The sequence below is a fragment of the Capricornis sumatraensis genome, chromosome 1, assembly GCF_032405125.1.
Source record: "Capricornis sumatraensis isolate serow.1 chromosome 1, serow.2, whole genome shotgun sequence".
Classification (NCBI taxonomy): domain Eukaryota; kingdom Metazoa; phylum Chordata; class Mammalia; order Artiodactyla; family Bovidae; genus Capricornis; species Capricornis sumatraensis.
The window spans coordinates 94,142,278-94,162,215 of NC_091069.1; the positions used below are offsets into that span (position 1 = coordinate 94,142,278).

Genomic DNA, 19,938 nt, shown 5'->3' on the forward strand with positions numbered 1-19,938 from the left:
AGTCTTTTTATTTCTTTGGTTTGGCATAACAAAATTGATTCTAGTGTTTCACCATTAAACATGATGTTTTTTCCAAGTCTCTGATAGACAGCAACTATTAAATTGACAAAAGTTTCAGTCTAATATTAGTTTGTTCAGCTCCTATTAGGAATGGCTATATATTCAATGTTAAATTGTTAATTTCATGTTAAAATGTTATTCCTTTCAATACTTGTATGAATATACGGTTTTTCCCTTTTAATCTGCCTGGTAGTGTAATTTTTTATACTACATTATATACCTATTTTATCTAGTTTTGAGGTTGTCTGCCTTAACTTCTATTTTATATAATGCCTTGTAGGACATTTGGTATTGTTCAAAATGTCCGTAACACATTTGGTTGATGCCAGAGGGTCTCTGAAATTTGGTCCTATCCAAAATGCCCATGGGCATGCAAAGTGATTTTGAATAGGACCAAATATCAAAATCTTTTGGCATGAACCTAACTTCTTATGAACATTTTGGACCGGAAAAAATGTCTGCTAACCATATAATGTTCATACTGCTATATATGCTTTGTTTGTCTTGGTGGTGTTGTTGAGTCACTAAGTCGTGTTCGATTCTTTGTGATCCCATGAACTGCAGCACACCAGGTTTCCCTGTCCTTCACTATCTTCAGAAGCTTGCTCAAACTCATGTCCATTGAATCGGGGATGCCATCCAACCATCTCATCCTCTGCAGTCCCTTCTCCTCCTGTCCTCAATTTTTCCCACCATCAGGATCTTTTTCAGTGAGTTGCTCTTCACATCAAGTGGTCAAAGTATTGGACCCCCAGCTTCAGCATCAGTCCTTCCAACGAATGTGAAGTGAAATCGCTCAGTCGTGTCCAACTCTTTGCAACCCCATGAACTGTAGCCTACCAGACTCCTCCATCCATGGAATTTTCCAGTCAAGAGTACTGGAGTGGGTTGCCATTTCCTTCTCCAATGAATATTCAGGGTTGATTTCCTTTAGGATGGACTGGTTTGATTTCCTTGTTGTCCACGGGACTCTCAAGAGTCTTCTCCAGCACCCCAGTTCAAAAACATCAGTTCTTCAGTGCTCAGCCTTCTTTATAGTCCAACTCTCACATCCATACATGGCTACTGGAAAAACCATAGCTTTGACTATAAGGACCTTTGTCGGCAAAGTTATGTCTCTGATTTTTAATAGGCTGTCTAAATTTGTCATAGCTTTTTTTCCAAGGAGCAATTTCATGGCTACAGCCACTGTTAGTAGTGATTTTGAAGCCCAAGAAAATCAAATCTGCCACTGTTTCCATTGTTTCTCCATTTATTTGCCATGAAGTAATAGGATTGGATGACATATCTGTGATTTTGAATGTTGAGTTTTAAGCCAGCTTTTTCACTCTCCTTTCATCAAGAGGCTCTTTAATTCCTCTTTACTTTTTGCCATTAGAGTGGTATCATCTGCATATCTGAGGTTGTTGATATTTCTCCTAGCACTCTTGATTGCTGATTGTGATTCATCCAGCCCAGCATTTTGCACGATGTATTCTGCACAGAAGTTAAATAAGCAGGTGACAATATGTACTCTTGATGTACTCTTTTTGCAATTTTGAACCATTCTATTGTTCCACGTCCGGTTGTAACCATTGTTTCTTGACCTGCATATAGATTTCTCAGGAGGAGGTAAGGTGTTCTGGTATTCTCATCTCTTGGAGAATTTTTCACAGTTTGTTGTGATCCACACAGTCAAAGGCTTTGGTGCAGTCAATGAAGTAGATGTTTTTTTGGAATTCTCTTTCTTTTTATAGAGTCCAATGGATGTTAGCAACTTGATATCTGGTTCTTTTGCCTTTTCTAAATCCAGCTTGTACATCTGGAATTTTTCAGTTCACGTACTGTTGAAGTCTAGCTTGCAGGATTTTAAGCATTACCTTGCTAGCACGTGAAATGAACATAATTGTACAGTACCTTGAACATTCTTTGGCATTGCCTTTCTTTAGGATTGGAAAGAAAACTGAACTTTTCCATTCCTATGGACACTGCCGAGTTTTCCATATTTGCTGGCATATTGAGTGGAGCACTTTAAAAGCATCATCTTTTAGGATTTTAAATAGTTTAGCTTGAGTTCCATCACCTCCAATAGCTTTGTTTGTAGTAGGGATGCTTCCTAAGACTCACCTGACTTCACATTCCAGGATGTCTGGCTCTAGGTAAGTGCCCACACCATAGTGGTTACCCAGGTCATTAAGACCTTCATTGCACATTTCTTCTGTATATTCTTGCCACCTCTTCTTAATCTTTTCTGCTCCTAGCCTAGAATATTTCTCACACTTATTTTGCATTTTTCTGTTTTGCCTAATTTGTTTATTCTTATAAATAACACAAAGCCAAATTCTGACATAAAGTAAATTTGACAATCTCTAAGTTGAAAAGGAAATTGTAGTAGTTTCACATTTACTGTGATCTTTAATGTATTTGGACTTATTATTATCTTATTCTTCCTTTTCAATTCAGTAATGAAGGTTTTTAATATTTTATTTGGGCTTCTCAGGTGGCGCTAGTGGTAAAAAACCTCCCTGCCAATGCAGGAGACATAAGAGAGGTGGGTTCAGCCCCTGGGTCAGAAAGAACCCCTGGAGGAAGGCATGGTAATCCATTCCAGCATTCTTGCGTGGAGAATCCCATGGACAGAGGAACCTGGCGAGCTACTGACCACAGGCTGCAAAGAGTCAGACATGACTGAAGTGACTTAATACACACACACACATACATAGTTGATTTCTAATGTATTATTAGTTTCTGGTATACAGCAAAGTGATTCAGTTGTATATATACATATGTTCATTCTTTTTAGATTCTTTTCTCATACAGGGAGGTTATTAGAGTACACTCGGTAGAGTTTCTTGTGCTATACAGAAGGTCCTTGCTGGTTACCTATATTATATACAGTAGCATGCATGTGTTCACCCCAAGTTCCTGATTTATTCCCCCCCCACACCAAAGTTTCTACTTTGGTATTCGTAAGTTTGTTTTTGATATCTACAAGTCAGCTTCTTCTTTGGAAATAAGTTCATCTGTATCTTTTCTTTAAATTAGATTCCACGTACAAGCTGTATCATATGATACTTGTCCTTCTTTGACTACTTACTTCACATGGTATGATAATCACTAGGTCCATCCATTTGTGCTAAGAGGAATGTCCTTTTTTAAAGGATTTTAGAAGAATTTCAGGAACTTGCCTGTAGAAAATAACTTTCCATTAAAGATGACCCATCAAGTAACTGCCAAAGAAGGATGACCAAGGACAGGTATCACTGTATTTTTCAGACAAAGAAACTAAGGCAAACCAAGGTGGATTAAGAGAGATCTTGCCCCAGGTCCTATAAATTAACATTAACAGCAGACAAAGAAAACTAATTCAAGATTCCCTCCTCTGGGTCTGATACTTGAGACAGTATTTCCTCTCTCTCAAGCATTTCTGAAAGATAATTATCAGAACAACAAGGATAAACTCTCAAAAGTATGTTCTTATGCTGAGCATGCAAAATGAGTAGCTATGCATGCAAGTGTGAATTATACAACTGGAGGCTGAAAAAATACTTGTCTGTTTACCTCATTTGTTAATTAAAAGGACACAGCAACATTTTAGAAGTCTAACTGTAGAAAATCTTATTATTACTGATTTGTGGGTGTCTCATGAAGAGTTAGGAGGTACCCACAAATCATCCCCAGGTGGCTCAGTGGTAAAGAATCCGCCTGCCAATTCAGGGGACTCAAGAGAGGTGGGTTTAATCCCTGGGTCAACAAAAATTCCCTGGAGTAGGAAAAGGCAACTCACTCCAGTATCCTCCCTGGAAAATTCCATGGGCTGAGGAGCCTGGTGGGCTACAGTCCAGGGGGCCACAAAGAGTCAGACACAACTGAGCACACACACGATACAATACATGTGAAAAGAGGTAAGCTACCTTGGTCTTCAAAATTTCAATGAGAAAATAGTTGCAAATTTCAATAATTTTCCCCTAATCATTCACCATCTAATAAATCTAATCCAGAACATCATCTCCCCTCCTCAGCACACAGTCACTGACACACCCTTTAGCTTTGTCGCTATTGTGGTGATAAAACATCTTTGAGAACTAAGAAAAATTGGGGATTTCAAAGTGTAAAAGAACAAGATAGTCTTTGCTTTTTTTCTTTACAGTTCTTTCCATATCCATATTTCATATCATTCAATCCCTTTTTGACATAGAGTCATTTTTATCAGGGAATTTTTTAAATAAAAAGAAGTATTTATATTTATGAAAAGACAGATAACTCTAGTACTTTTTCAGAAATACCTAGCTCCTTGCTCTCTCATTGTTCACTAATAACGCACTACAGTGAATCTCAGACACAGCTATTTTTGCTAATACATTTTACTAAAATGAAGTTCCACGAAGAAGTTATCTAGCATGCTGGGAACATGAACATAAATGCGGAGTGATCTCTGTGAAAAATCAGAACAAGGGGTAGTTTTATAAAATCATACTAATTTTACTTTATCGAATACAAAGTTGGTCAATATGACTGTTTGTAAAGTATGGCTTCAGAAAGACATCTCTATATTAAACAAGACAAAAATAGGGCAATTATGAAAGTGATATTGACGATTCAGGACTCTGAACTACCTGAGTTCAATTATTAGTGGTAAGTGGTAAGGTGATCATGAATGGTAGGATCAACTGAATCTACACTGAGAGGTTACTGTATAATATTTAGGAAGCAATGGCACCTCAGAACAAACAAAAACAAAAAAAATACCCTCAATTAAATACTTACAATATAATCCTATAACAAAGATTACAACTCCACAAGTGGAAAAAGTGTGTACTTTTACAAACATGAATTTAATTCAAAGTACTACTTCTAAATGGCCTGGACATTGAAGTAAGTATGGTATTGACATATGATAGTTACGCTATATATAGAACCACTGTATTATATGGCATGAACAATAACACTTGGTATAAGTTGTTTGTTACATTTTAAAAACAGAAAATAAAAAGAAATTTGAACACTGAGAACACCTATACAGCATGGTTTTGACTAGAAGTATTGTATTTGGGGGGCTTCCCCAGTAGTTCATTTCGTAAAGAATCTGCCTGCAATGCAGGAGGCCCTGGTTCGATTCCTGGGTCTGGAAGATCCCCTGGAGAAGGTAAAGGCTACCCACTTCAGTATCCTTTGGGTTCCCTGGTGGCTCAGACCATAAGGAATCCACCTGCAGTGTCGGAGACCTGCGTTTGATCCCTAGGTTGAGAAGATCTCCTGGAGGAGGGCATGGCAACCCACTTTGGGATTCTTGCCTGGAGAATCCCCATGGACAGAGGAGCCTGGTGAGCTACAGTCCATGGGAGTCACAAAGAGTCGGACATGACTTAGCCACTAAGAACAGCATGCTGCTGCTGCTAAGTCGCTTCAGTTGTGTCCGACTCTGTGCGACCCCATAGACGGCAGCCCACCAGGCTCCCCTATCCCTGAGATTCTCCAGGCAAGAACACTGGAGTGGGTTACCATTTCCTTCTCCAATGCATGAAAGTGAAAAGTGAAAGTGAAGTCACTCAGTCGTGTCCAACCCTTAGTGACCCCATGGACTGCAGCCCACCAGGCTCCTCCGTCCCTGGGATTTTCCAGGCAAGAGTACTGGAGTGGGGTGCCATTGCCTTCTCCTGGCATACTGCATTTTTACCTTATGATACTCCAAAATCTTAGTCAAAGAATTGTACAATACTGGGGGAGACAATAATGACCAAAATACTGCTGGCCACTTTCCTACTGAAATATGAAACACATTTTAAAATAATGTTTCATTAATAAAAATATTTTAATATGAATTAATTATCAAAAAATATCTTGAGATAGAGAATAATAAAATATATTGAGATAGATTCTAAACATGACCTTCCACCAACCCAGGATTATAAACGTTTCATGATTTCATGATGGGAAAAAAAAACCTTTTAATACAGATAAACAAAAGGGAAAAGTCACAGACTATACAGAGCACAGTTAAACTAGAGAGCAATTTAATTCTAGTTTTTTATTACACATTAATGTTGATGTATTTTATAACACATTAGTATCAATGAATAATGAATAATGTTCCTATAATTATATTAATAAAAATGAGATCATACTGTTATAGTTTTTTGTTCATATTTTGGGTGTTTTTTTGGTCATACTATAAGGCTAATAAAATCTTAGTTTCCTGAATAGAGAGTGAAACTGGGCCCCGTCAAGGAAAGTGCCAAGTACTAACAACCAGACTGCAGGGATGTCCTTCCTTTATTGGTTATAGTCTTCTTTATCTAAGAATAAAAGAGTAAGCTGGAGTTAAAATAAAAAACATCGTTGAACTTCACCTTCTCTCCAACCAGTTTGAAAAGTAATCTCAATGTTCAAATTAAGAGACAAATAACACATTTTTAAATAAGTAAATATCATTTATATTTATTTAGTGAATCACTGATATCACATTACATGAATATATAATAATTTATTTACCTAGTACATCTGTTACTAGATTTTTAATTTATTTTCAACTTTTTAATATACAAAGTGAGTGAAGTCGCTCAGTCGTGTTCAACTTTTTGTGACCCCAGGGACTATAAACCACCAGGCTCCTCTGTCCGTGGGATTTTTCAGGCAAGAATACTGGAGAGGGTTGTCATTTCCTTCTCTAGGAGATCTTCCCAACCCAGGTCTCCTGCATTATAGGCAGACACTTTACCGTCTGAGCCACCAGGGAAGTCCTTTAAAGATGATAAGGCCACTGTCTATTATATTTTTGGGAAAAAAAAAAAAACTCGATTTCAATTCTCTTAAAAAAATTAAGTATGTTACTTAACTATACTAAGCATGTCCTGGGTATTTTACATGCTGTGTCTCATTTAATGGAAAATAAAAATCAGTAAGGTAAAAGAAAATCTACAAGGCTGTGGGGTAAAAATAAAGATTTTAACACTCTTAAAAAAAGATAATGCTACGGTGAACATATTTATATCTTAATTTTATAGTACATCCATGGTTCTTTCTTTCTTTTTGTTGTTGTTCAGTCACTAAGTCGTTTTTGACTCTTTGCGACTCCATGGACTGCAACACGCAGGCTCCTCTGTCCTCCACTATCTCCCTGAGTTTGCTCAAATTCAGGTCCACTGAGTCATTTATGCTATCTAACCATCTCATCGTCTGCTGCCCCCTTCTCCTTTTGTCATCAAACTTCCCCAGCATCAGGGTCTTTTCCAATGAGTCAGCTCATCTCATCAGGTGGCCAAAGTACTGGAGCTTCAGCTTCAGGATCAGTCCTTGCAATGAATATTCATTCTTGATTTCATTCCCCTTGCAGTCCAAGGGACTCTCAGGAGTCTTCTCCAGCACCACAATTCAAAAACATCAATACTTTGGCACTCAGCCTTCTTTAGAGTCCAGTTCTCACATTCATATACAATTTGTTGGAAAAACCTTACCTTTGACTATATAAAAACCTTACCTCTGTCAGCAAAGTGATATCTCTGCTTTTTAATATTCTGTCTAGGTTTGTCATAGCTTTTCTTCCAAGGAGCAAGCATCTTTTAATTTCATGGCTGCTGTCATCGTCCACAATGATTTTGGAGCCCAAGAAAATAAAATCTGCTATTGCTCCCACTTTTTCCCCTTCTATTTGCTATGAAGTGATGGGATTGGATACCATGATCTTAGTTTTTTGAATGTGGAGTTTTAAGCCAGCATTTTAACTCTGCTCTCTCACCTTTATCAAGAGGCTCCTTAGTTCCTCCTCAATTTCTGCATTAGAGTAGTATCATCTATACCTCTCAGGTTGTTAATATTTCTCCCAGCAATCTCAATTCCAGCTGCTGATTCATCCAGCCTGGCATTTTGCATGATGTACTCTGTATATAAGTTAAATAAGCAGGCTGAAAATATATAGCCTTGTCATACTACTTTCTCAATTTTGAACCCAGTCCATTGTTCCATGTCCAGTTCAAACTGCTGTTTTTGACCTGCACACAGGGTTCTCAGGAAGCAAATAAGGTGGTCTGGTATACCCATCTCTTTAAGAATTTTCCATAGTTTATTGTAATCCACACAGTCAAAGGCTTTTGCATAGTCAATGAACCAAAAGTAGATGTTTTCTTGGAATTCCCTTGCTTTTCCCATGATTCAGCAAACGTTGGCAATTTGATCTCTGGTTCCTCTGCCTTTTATGTAATACAGCTATATAATACAGCTTATACATCCAGAAGTTCTCAGTTCATGTACTTCTGAAGTCTAGCTTGAAGGATTTTCAGCATAACCTTGCTAGCATGTGAAAATAGTATAACTGTATGCTTGAACTTTATTTGGTATTGTTTGAACTTTATTTGGTATTGCTCTTCTTTGGGATTGGAATGAAAACTGACTTTTTCCAGTCCTGTGGCCACCATAGAATTTTTCAAATTTGCTGGCATACTGAATGCAGCACTTTAACAGCATCATCTTTTAGGATTTTAAATAGCTCAGCTGGAATTCCATCACTGCAGGTAGCTTTGTTCATAGTAACGCTTCCTAAGGCCCAATTGACTTCATACTCCAGGATGTCTGATTCTAGGTAAGTTACCACACCATCATGGTTATCCCAGTCATTAAGACCTTTTTTGTATAGCTCTTTTGTGTATTCTTGCCATCTCTTCTTAACCTCTTCTGCTTCTGTTAGGTCCTTACCATTTCTGTCCTTTATCATGCTCATTCTTGCCTGAAATGCTTCCTTGATATCTCCAATTTCCTTGAAGAAATCTCTAGTCTTTCCCATTATATTGTTTTCCTCTATTTCTTTGCATTGTTCCTTTAAGAAGGCCTTCTTATCTCTCCTTGTTATTCTCTAGAACTCTGTATTCCGTTGGGTATATCTTTCCCTTTCTCTTTTGCCTTTTGCTTCTCTTCTTCCTTAGGTATTTTCAAAGCCTCCTCGGACAACCACTTTGCCTTCTTGCATCTCTTTCTGTTGGACAGTTGTGGTCACTGCCTCCTTTACAATGTTATGAACCTCCATCCATAGTTTCTCAGGCACTCTGCCTACCAAATCTAATCCCTTGAACCTATTAAACATCTCCACTGAGGTGATACCTGAATGGTTAATGGTTTTCCCTACTTTCTTCAATTTAAGCCCGAATTTTGCAATAAGGAGCTCATGATGTGAACAACAGTTAGCTGAAGTTCTTGTTTTTGGTGACTGTATAGAGCCTTTCCAGGGCTTCCCATGTGTCACCAGTGGTAAAGAATGTGCCTGTCAATACAGGAGATGAAAGAGACTGGGATTCAATCCTTGGGTCTGGAAGATTCCCTTAAGGAGGGCATGGCAACCCACTCCAGTATTCTTGCCTGGAAATCCCACAGACAGAGGAGCCTGACAGGTTACAGTCCAAAGGATAGCACAGAGTCAGACATGACTAAAATAACTTAGCATGCACACAAGCATGCATAGAGCTTCTCCAGATTTGGCTGCAAAGAAAAGAATCAATCTAATTTCAATATTGACCATCTGGTGATGTCCAGGTGTAGAGTCATTTTTTGGGGCTGTTGGACAACAGTGTTTGCTATGACCAATGTGTTCTTTTGACAACATTCTGCTAGTCTTTGCCCCGCTTCATTTTGCATGCCAAGGCCAAACTTACCTGTTATTCCAGGTACCTCTTGAGTTCCTATATGCATTCCAACCCCCTATGATAAAAAGGACATCTTTTTTGGTGTTAGTCCTACAAGGTATTGTAGGTTTTAATAGAACAGGTCAACATTAGCTTTTTAAGCGTCAGTGGTGGAGACATAGACTTGGATTACTGAGATGCTGACTGGTTTGTCTTGAAAATGAACTAAGATCATTCTGTAATTTTTGAGGGTGCACCCAAATATTGCATTTCAGACTCTTTAGTTGACTATGAGGGCTTCTCCATTTCTTCTAAAGCATTCTTGCCCACAGTTGTAGATATAATGGTCATGTGAATTAAATTTGCCCATTCTTGTCCATTTTATTACTAATTCACTGATTCCTAAGATGTCAATGTTCACTCTTGCCATCTCCTGTTTGACCATGTGCAATTTACCTTGATTCATGGACCTAACATTCCAGGTCCCTATGCAATATTTTTGCTTACAGAATGAGACTTTACTTTCACCACCAGACATAACCACAACTGAATGTCATTTCTGTTTTGTCCCAGCCATTTCATTCTTTCTGGAGCTATTAGTAATTGCCCTCAGCTCTTCCCCAGGGATTCCGGTGGCTCAGATAGTAAAGAATCCACCTGCAGTGCACAAGATCTGGGTTCAATCCCTGGTTGGGAAGAAACCCTAGAGAAGGGAATGGCTACCCACTCTGGTATTCTTGCCCGGAGAATTCCATGGTCAGAGGAGCCTGCTGGGCTACAGTCCATGAGATCACAAAGAGTCAGACACGACTGAGCAACTAACACTTTCCTTCACTTTTCTTTCTTCCCCAGTAGCATACTGGACACCTTCCAACATCTTCCAGTGTCATCTTTTTGCCTTTTCATACTGTTCATAGGGTTTTCCAGGCAAGAATACTGGAGTGGATTGCTATTTCCTCCTCCAGTGGACCACAGTTTGTCAGAACTCTTCACTATGACCCATCCGTCTTAGGTGGCCCTGCATGGCATGGTTCATAGCTTCACTGAGTTACACAAATCACTTCATCACATCAAGGCTATAAGCCATGAAGAAAATTTCATTAAGTTAGATTTCTGTAAATGGGATTTCAGCATAATAGGTACACAAATTTTAAAACATTCATGAGAGACTCTGAAAAATTAAGTACTAAGAAGACTATACCAATTTACACACCTACCAGCAATGTATCAGAATACGTATTTCCTGAAATACTAATCACAAATACTGAAGGTTGTCATTTCTTATTTACGTTTGGCAAATTTATAGGCAAAATACCCCACAATGTTTATATATATATATATGTCATCATTAGAATTACATGCTTTATAAATGTTATTATTAGTCTTTGATTTTTCTCCTCTTCTGATTGCCTTAATACAACTTTTGCAAATTTTTCTTCAAGTTGTATCTTCCTCTGATTAAAACTGAAAGAATGTGTTATATTGTTATACATTATAGATATTAACCTTTGGAAATATTTACTATAAATGTTTTTTCTGATAATCATGCATTCTATTTTCTAACTAATACCTTTTAGGAACATTATAAATAATTTTCTGTAGTCAAATTATTAACCTTTTCCTTAATGATTTCAGTCTTTGCTGTCATCCCTATGATAGTAAGTCACTTTCAGATTATAGAAATATTTGCTAATATTTTTATTGGTTTTCCCATAGTTTCTTTCTTTTTAAAAATATGAACATGCATTTGATCTAGAATTCATTTTGATATATGAGATATAGACTTAATATTCTTTTTACCAAACGAGCAGAGAGCATTGGTGACAGCAATTGCTAAATGCCATTTTTATCACATACTAAATCTTACTTATTCTTTGAAATACTTATAGATATTTTCTTTAACTATTCCTTTATTCTATCAGTCCAGTTCTGTGTAGGAGGGATATTATTTTCATTAATAACATTCCTATATTCAAAGGGACTACACTCATTAATTTCCTTTTCCATATTTTTTTTGGCCAAATATTGTCCATTTTTGTCTCTGAATGAACTGTAGAATTATCTTGTTAAGATAACCCACCACCATCAAATCTACTTCGGAGTCACTGCACTTAGATTACTTTGGGGAAAACTACTGTTCTCATCCTCGTTGTTCTGTCACTCAGTCGTGTCCGACTCTTTGTGACCCCATGGACTGCAGCACGCCAGGTTTCCCTGTCGTCCTCCATCTGCGAGAGTTCGCTTAAACTCATGTCCATCGAGTCAGTGATGCCATGCCGCCATCTCGTCCTCTGTAGTCTCCTTCTCCTCCTGCCTTCAGTCTTTCCCAGCATCAGGGTCTTTTCCAATGAGCTGGCTCTTCGCATAGGTGGCCAAAGTACTGGAGCTTCAGCTTCAGCATCAGTCCTTCCAATGAATATTCAGCATTAATTTCCTTTAGGATTAACAGGTTTGATCTCCTCGTAGTCCAAGGGACTCTCAATAATTCTTTCCAACACCACAGTTTGAAAGCATCACTTCTTCAGCACTCAGCCTTCTTTATGGTCCAACTCTCACATCCACACAAGACTACTGGAAAAACCATAGCTTTGACTATATGGACCTTTTGTCGGCAAAATGATGTCTCTGCTTTTTAATACGCTGTCTAGGTTTGTCATAGCTTTTCTTCCATGGAGTAAGTGTCTTTTAACTTCATGGCTGCAGTCCCCATCTGTAGTGATTTTGGAGCCCAAGAAAATAAAGTCTCTCACTGTTTCCATTGATTCCCCATTTATTTGCCATGAAGTGATGAAACCAGATGCCACGATCCTTGTTTTCTCATTCTAGAACCCTGCACATATCTGATCATAATGAAGTATCTTTTAAATTATTCTGTGACATGTTTTCCACACTGATGCTATATATGACTTGTTAAAATATACTCATAGAGACCTTATATAACATGCATCAATGGCAAATAGGATACTTTTGGGACAGTGTTTTCCATGAAGGTATTGCAAAGGTAAGAGAAGATGACCTGTTTTCTAAGTGTACTCTGTAAGCATAAGTTTTATTGGTCCTAATTATTTTTCAGTTGATTTTCTAGAGTTTTCCAACCACACAATACTAATATAAGGATAATGATAAGATACATGCCTCACTGTAATATTTGTAATTTACTTCTCTTTTACCTTATTTATTTTATAGAACATCTAAAGTAATGGTGAGATGTCTTCACCATTCTTCTGATGTTGATGCAAATAAATATTCCTAGTGTTCCACTGTTAAATTTTGGTGGCTGCTGAATTTCATACATATAGGTGCTCTTTATCATGCTATTGAAATATAATATTGCTTGCCTTTAAAACTTTTTTTAAGAATTTGAAAAGCAGGCTGGATGTTATACAATATCTTTTTAGAATTACATAAAGATGATCATATACATTATCTCCTTTATCTAGTATTATGATAAATTATATTATTAGATTTTTAAATATCAAACCATCTCTGCATTTCTAGAGTAAATCCTACATACTAATGCTAAATTATTTTCTTGATACATTTTGGAATAGACTTGCTAAATTTTTTTTATTTATAATTGTGAGATTAATCTATAGTTTTATCTTTGGGGCTACTTTCTCTGACTTTGGTATCAAGATAAAATAGATAAAATGGCCTAGTTTTTTATAGGTTAGTGCTTCCACCAAAAATTAGGAAAGGTAATTTTAAAAATTGGAGAAAACCAGAAGGCAAGGAAGCAATAAAAATGTAAGGGAATAAAACTGCAAAGAGGGCAGACCTGTTAAAGGTGAGCTGAGGATCTGAAGTTGTCCCTGGAGACATTTGACAAACCTAGGAATAGTAACAGACTGAGAATTGGGTTAGGTCCAGGCAGAAAGTAAGTAACTGCCCTGGTGAAGAAAGAAAAAATCACTGAATTTTTGCTGCTTCCATGGGGCTGACGTGCCAAACTTAGAGATCTCAGGGCCAGTTTTCTCAAGACATTTTCTGAATTCTAAAGCTATACAGCTGAGGAAAATAACGGTCTAAGCCAAAACCCTTCAAAAGCAAAGTAAGCTTTCCTGCAGTTTCACAATGTTTCAGAAAAAACAACTCACTAGTGGGAGTGTTCATAAGAATCACAGGTGGCAACTTGAAAGCTCTTGAGGGATTAATGAATTGATATAGACAATCTCCAATCACAGTTTTTACTGTTAGCAATTGCTGATCTGGGTAAGACACCTACTCAAGATATTTGCCAAATTTTAAAACTGTAAAAAGCAGGAAACTGAAGAGCTAAGTTTATATGAAAAGTGGAAATTTCCACAGTCCTCTTGGTACTGAAGCGACAATAATGTGCCAGGCTCTCATTAAAAGCTCTGAAGAACCACATCCTAGCAACAAATGTAAACCAAAGGTACAATACAACTGCAACCCAAGCTCAATCCAGATCAGTTCATAACTGGATTAAGGTGATGAGGTTCAAACCACAAACCACCCACTCATTTTAACTACTTAGTTTGGGAAAGGATGAAACAATTCTGGTGGCAGACGATATTATCTGGAACATCTATTAAAACATATTTTAAAAACAATGTCTACCATATACCAAAAAATGATAGGAAGAGATAGGACCATATGACTGATAACAGCAACAACAACAATAAAACTCAGAAACAAATCTAACCAATATGTAAGTGAATTACATGTAGGCATTAATAAATATGTTTAAAACAACTGCAGAGTAGGATTAAGATAGTGGATTAAGAGGACATGGAGCTCATATCCCCCCATGAACATATCAAAAATACATCTACAAGTCACAAAATTCTCACTGAAAACAAACAGTGGAAACTGACAGAAGACATCTAGTATGAAAAGTTGGAAGAAAAATACACAAGTAATCAGGAAGGATGAAGAAAATGATGGGGTTGGGCCCTGTGTTCCTGGGAGGTGACTCAGAGTAAAAGGGAGAATACATGGGTGGACACCTGCCCAGGGGAGTGAGCAGTGAGAGCCATAAATTAGATGCCCAAGTCTGGGGTCCTATGGAGGAGAGACAAGCTTTCTTGGCTGGTTTGAGGGCCACTGGCACTACTAGGAGGGAAGTGGGAAGTCTGCACTCCTCTCATGAGGAGCACATTCATACCCCAAGACAGTGTGGAAAGAGGTATGCTCTAGAGGCTGCCAGGTTTCCCACAACTACCTCAGTGTGTGACTCAGCCCAAGCTGAGCCAGTGTACCATGGCTATTCACTCTTCATCTCAGCAGGGTATTAAATCTGGGGTGGTCATGACCAGGCAGAAAATTCGATCTTGGGATGCAGAAGCAACCTGGTCTTTTGGTGGAGCCTGGGGGGTGGGGGCGATGGGGTAATTGTTGATGCTTACTCAAGCAGAACATCACAAGCCACCCAGATCTCTGATGGTAGCACCCAAGCATAGCTCACCTCCTGACACACACTGAGAGTCAACATAGGCAACAACACTATAATGTGGTTCCCGAACAGGGAGAGGGAGCGGGACAGAGGGCAGTGATCAGCAGTGAGAGCACAGAGTACTTGGACCTGTGGCTGACTCAAAGCAGAGTAAGGGAAACAAATGTGGGATCCCATACAAGCGGTGCATAAGAGACAGCTTAAGCCTCTGCCTGTAATCAACACAAGCCGAGAGCCCCCAAGGACCCAACTTACTTCAGCAGTTCCCACTACTCAGGTAAGGCTCTCAGTGTGGAGAAAAGGGGAACCACACAGTTAAAGGGACAGAGCTGGCCCAGGCCAGGTCCTCAGGACTTCTGTTCCAGGAATTTGGAATCAGACCCCACCCCCATAGAGTGTTGATGGCCACTAAGCAGAGGGGAAGCCCCATTTCACACCAGGAACAGACCCTAGCTCCTCCCTCTGGAGCCCCACTCTCTACCAAGCTGATGCTATCAGCACACCCTGAGGAAAGTGATCACTGTGACTTGTTTCCCATCAAATGCAGCTCTCACATCAAAGCCACAGGGCACACATCGGGTTGCTGCCACATAGAACACCCCTTCAAGATCACAACAGGTAACTGTTTCACCTAAACTCATAGAAACAGATAAGTTAAGCAAAATGTAATGGCAGAAGAACCATTATCAATTGAAAGAACAAGAAAACACACCTGAAAAAGTAATAAAATATAAATAAATAATTCATCTGATAAAGAATTCAAACCACTGGTTATAAAAAATGTTAATTGAATTAGGGGAAAGACTATATCTACACAGTGATAATTTTAATAAAAAAACTAGAAACTATTTAAAAAGACCCAATAAGAAATGAAGAATTCAATAGTTGAAATTAAAAACACACTAGGAAAAATGAATAGAAAACTAAGTGATACAGAGGGACATGTAAGTGATCTGGTAAAATAAAGGAAATCACCCAAACTGAACAGTTAAAAAAAAATAAGAGCAAATTGTAAAATCTCAAAACACTCTGAGCATTCGCTGGTACACACTACTACAGAAAAATCAACAAAACCACAAGGGAAGGTACAAAGGGAAGAAAAAATGAACAGAGAAGAACTATAAGAACAATCAGAAAACAAGTGACAAAATGGCAGTAACTATATACCTACCAATAATTGCTTTAAATATCAGTGAACAAATGCTCCAATCAAAAGATATAGGGTGACGGATTAAATGAAAAGAGAAGACCTTTCTACATGCTGCTTAAGAGATTCACTTCAAAGTAAAATACACATATAGAAAGAATGTGAGGAAATGAAAATGGTATTTCATACAAAGAGAAACAATAAGAAACCCAGGGTAATAATACTTGCTTCAGATGAAATAGACTTTAAAACAAAGGCTATAACAAAACACAAACAAGGGTATTATTCCATGATAAGAGGTCGATACAAGACAAGGATATTATACACATTAATATGCACACCCCAAGGGTACCTAAGTATACGAAGCAAGTATTTACAGACACGAAGGGAGAAATTGACAATAATACTGTAACAAAAGAGGACTTTCACATCTCACTTGGGCTTCTCTTGTGGCTCAGTAGCAAAGAAGCTACCTGCAAATGCAGGAGACATGAGTTTGATCCCTGGGTCTGGAAGATCCTCTGGAGAAGGAAATGGTAACTCACACTAGTATTCTTGCCTGGGAAATCTCAGGGACAGAGGAGCCTGGCAGACTATAGCCCATGGGGCTGCAACAACACCTCACTTACATCAGTGAACACACCATCTAGACAGAAAATTTATCATGTAACAGTGGCCTTAACTAACACATTTGAACAGTTAAAACCTATTGACAGGACATTTCATCCAAAAGTACCAGAATATACATTACTTTCAAGGACAGATAAAACATTCCCCAGGTCAGATCACATGCTAGGCCACAAAATGTCTGAACAAATTTAAGGAGATAGATAATATATCAAGCACCTTCCCCCATTACAACTGTATAAAGTTAGAAATCAATTACAGGAAGAAAAATGGGAAAAGCACAAATGTGAAGACTAAACTACATCCTACTAAAAAGCCAACTAATCGAATAAGAAATCAAAGAGGAAATCAGAAAACCAGTTGTGATAAAGGAAAATGGAAACACAAAACTCCAAAAATCTATGGCATGCAGAAAGCAGTTCTAAGAGGGAAGTGTACAGCAGTGCAGGCCTTTCTCAAGAAATAAGTAAAACCTCAAATAAAGTACCTAACCAACCACTTTTTTAAAAATTAGAAAAAGATGAACAAAGTCGTCATCAGAAGGAAGGAAATAATAAAGATTAGAGAGAAAATGAATAAAACAGAGATCAACAAATAGGGAATCAATAAACAAGAGGGAAAGAGGGAGGGGCAAGACAGGAGAAAGGGATTAAGAGACACAAACTACTCGGTATCAAACAGATAAGCAACAAGGATACCATACAGCACGTGGAATTATAGCCCTTATCTTAGACTATAATCTGTAAAAACACTGAAACACTATGCTGTAACCTTGAAACCAGTATCATGTTGTAACTTTTCTTCTGGCTATGCTGTGAGAAATGTGGGATCTTTAGTTCCCCAGTGAGGGATCAAACTCGTGCCCCCTGCATCGGGAGCAAGGAATCTTAATCTCTGGACCACTGGGGAAGTTCCTAACATAATACTGCAAATAAATTATACTTCAATTTTTTTTTTTTGATGGTTTAGTATGGTTTATTAACTGTGCCTTAGTACAGACGCTAGGGCTTGCCCGTGGTGCTCTTAATGTACAAGGCCCTGATGTTCTGCCAATTTTTCTTGAGCAATGATACCAGGAAGTTGACAGCTAAGTGGATGTTGTACACAAGCTCATCATCTGTCATCTTCACGTGGCCAACAGCCACTGCCAGACACAGCACCTTCTTCATCTGGAACTTGATCGTGGACTTCACTTCATCAACTTTGGCCACCATGTTCTCATTGTGGGTCAGCAGGGAAGGGAACTTGCCAGCCTTGTTCAGGCCTGGGCCCAGGATTCGGGGGATCTGCTTGATCAGAGAGACTGAAGCCAAAAAGGCATCATACTTCTTGGCCAGCTTCTTGACCAGTTTCTTACTCTTGTTGAGTTTTTTCAGTGCCTCGATGTCCATGTGGGGGATATCCACAGCCTTGGCCTCATCATAATGCTGCTGGTCCCCCAAGACACACATGGAGAACTTGGGGCAGGGAGTGGACTTAAGCCTGACGGTGCCCGAGAAGCGTTTGTCCTTCTGAGGGTCATAGTTCTTCAGGCTGATCTGAAGCTCCACTGTCTCCAAAAACTTTCCGCACTTGCGCTGGTTCCCGTGCAGGACTTCCCACACCACCTGGTAGAGGGGGTCGCGGGAGACGTTGCTGCTCATAGTTCCCTATGCCGCGATAACCAGAAAAGAGCTATACTTCAGTTTTTAAAAGGCTGTGATACATATGCTCAAGAAAATAGAGAAAAGATAAACAAATCAGAAAAATCTTGGAGAATTTTACCAGAGAATTTGAGGATATTAAAAAAAATTAAATGGATATTATAGAATTAAAAGATATATATCTAAAATTCTAACTCCTAATTTTCTATTTTACTTCCACCAAGGCATCCATCATGTGTTGTACTAATTACCTTGAAGTTAGTAGGGATATATAAGCAGACATAATATTAGGAATCATTTCCAGAATAAACAAAATGCAAATGTTAATGAAAAAAAAGAAGTCTTAGAATAAGATAGAAGAAATCTGTAAATCTTGTTAACAGATAATTATAATGTGAGATTTTATACCCATAGCTTCCTGGCTAGTTACAGCAGAAACAAACATCTTTCAACAACCTAGATTTTAAGAAATCTTTTTTCTATATGATGGACAGAATAAAAGCAGTCATCACTTACAGGAAGGTGTGTGAACACAGCAAAGGTGCTACGTAGAAAGGCAATGAGGTCCACTAGATAATCACTCGCTTTGCTGCCCAAATCTCCTGTCATCCAGTCATAGTCAGCCAGCTGAAGAAACTGGTCAATCTTCTGGTTTAAGTTGGTATAAATCTCTTCTTCAGCTGCATGTCTGGCATCCTATGAAATATGAAATTTTTATAATCATTCAGAATTGCATTACAAATAAAGCAGAAATTTCTGCTTGGAAACATCTCAAACTAAGTAACATAATTGAGAATATCAAGTAATAGTACAGTCTCCATTAATTTTTTTTTTTCCAAAAGCTCAGTAGAATCTTTTCTATTTTGTATCTGCAAGACAAGCTATTATTTAGATTTACCAAATAAGAAATTGCCTTCACTGCTCTCAGCTATCTGCATCCTTTTTACTTTCTTATCCATCAAACTACACTCAACTGTCTATCAAACAAACTATCAAAACTATACTCATTCTCAGGATCCTGTTCTTTTCTCTTCTGGGATTCCAAGAACCTCCCTCCTGACAATACCAACCTCTCTTAAAACTGCTAGTCTCTTCACTTTCCTTACTGTAGGTTTCCTGAAGTTCCAAATTTAATGCTCTTTGTTTCCACTAGTTACTATCCCACCTTTCTAGATTCTTTATAAAGAAGTTTCTTCAAAAATGGGCACACATTTACAAAAATTAACAATTTCAGGACTAATTAACAATAGTCCTGAAAAGTGCTTGCTGCTGCTGCTGCTGCTGCTAAGTCGCTTCAGTTGTGTCTGACTCTGTGTGACCCCATAGATGGCAGCCCACCAGGCTCCCCCGTCTCTGGGATTCTCCAGGCAAGAACAGTGGAGTGGGTTGCCATTTCCTTCTCCAATGCATGAAAGAAAAAGGGAAAATGAAGTCACTCAGTCATGTCTGATTCAGCAA

At 38.3% G+C, this 19,938-nt stretch overlaps 1 protein-coding gene and 1 pseudogene across 4 annotated transcripts in view; both read right to left on the reverse strand.

The window, feature by feature from the left end:
• Positions 1-19,938, reverse strand: part of EXOC6B (exocyst complex component 6B) — a 711,360-nt gene that overhangs the window by 237,020 nt on the left and 454,402 nt on the right. For all 4 annotated transcript variants that reach the window (XM_068984191.1, XM_068984200.1, XM_068984185.1 and 1 more), the window contains one exon: positions 18,997-19,176. In XM_068984191.1, coding sequence (XP_068840292.1) covers positions 18,997-19,176 — 180 coding nt within the window. The remainder of the gene's footprint in view (positions 1-18,996; positions 19,177-19,938) is intronic.
• Positions 17,839-18,480, reverse strand: LOC138090093 (large ribosomal subunit protein uL1 pseudogene; annotated as a pseudogene).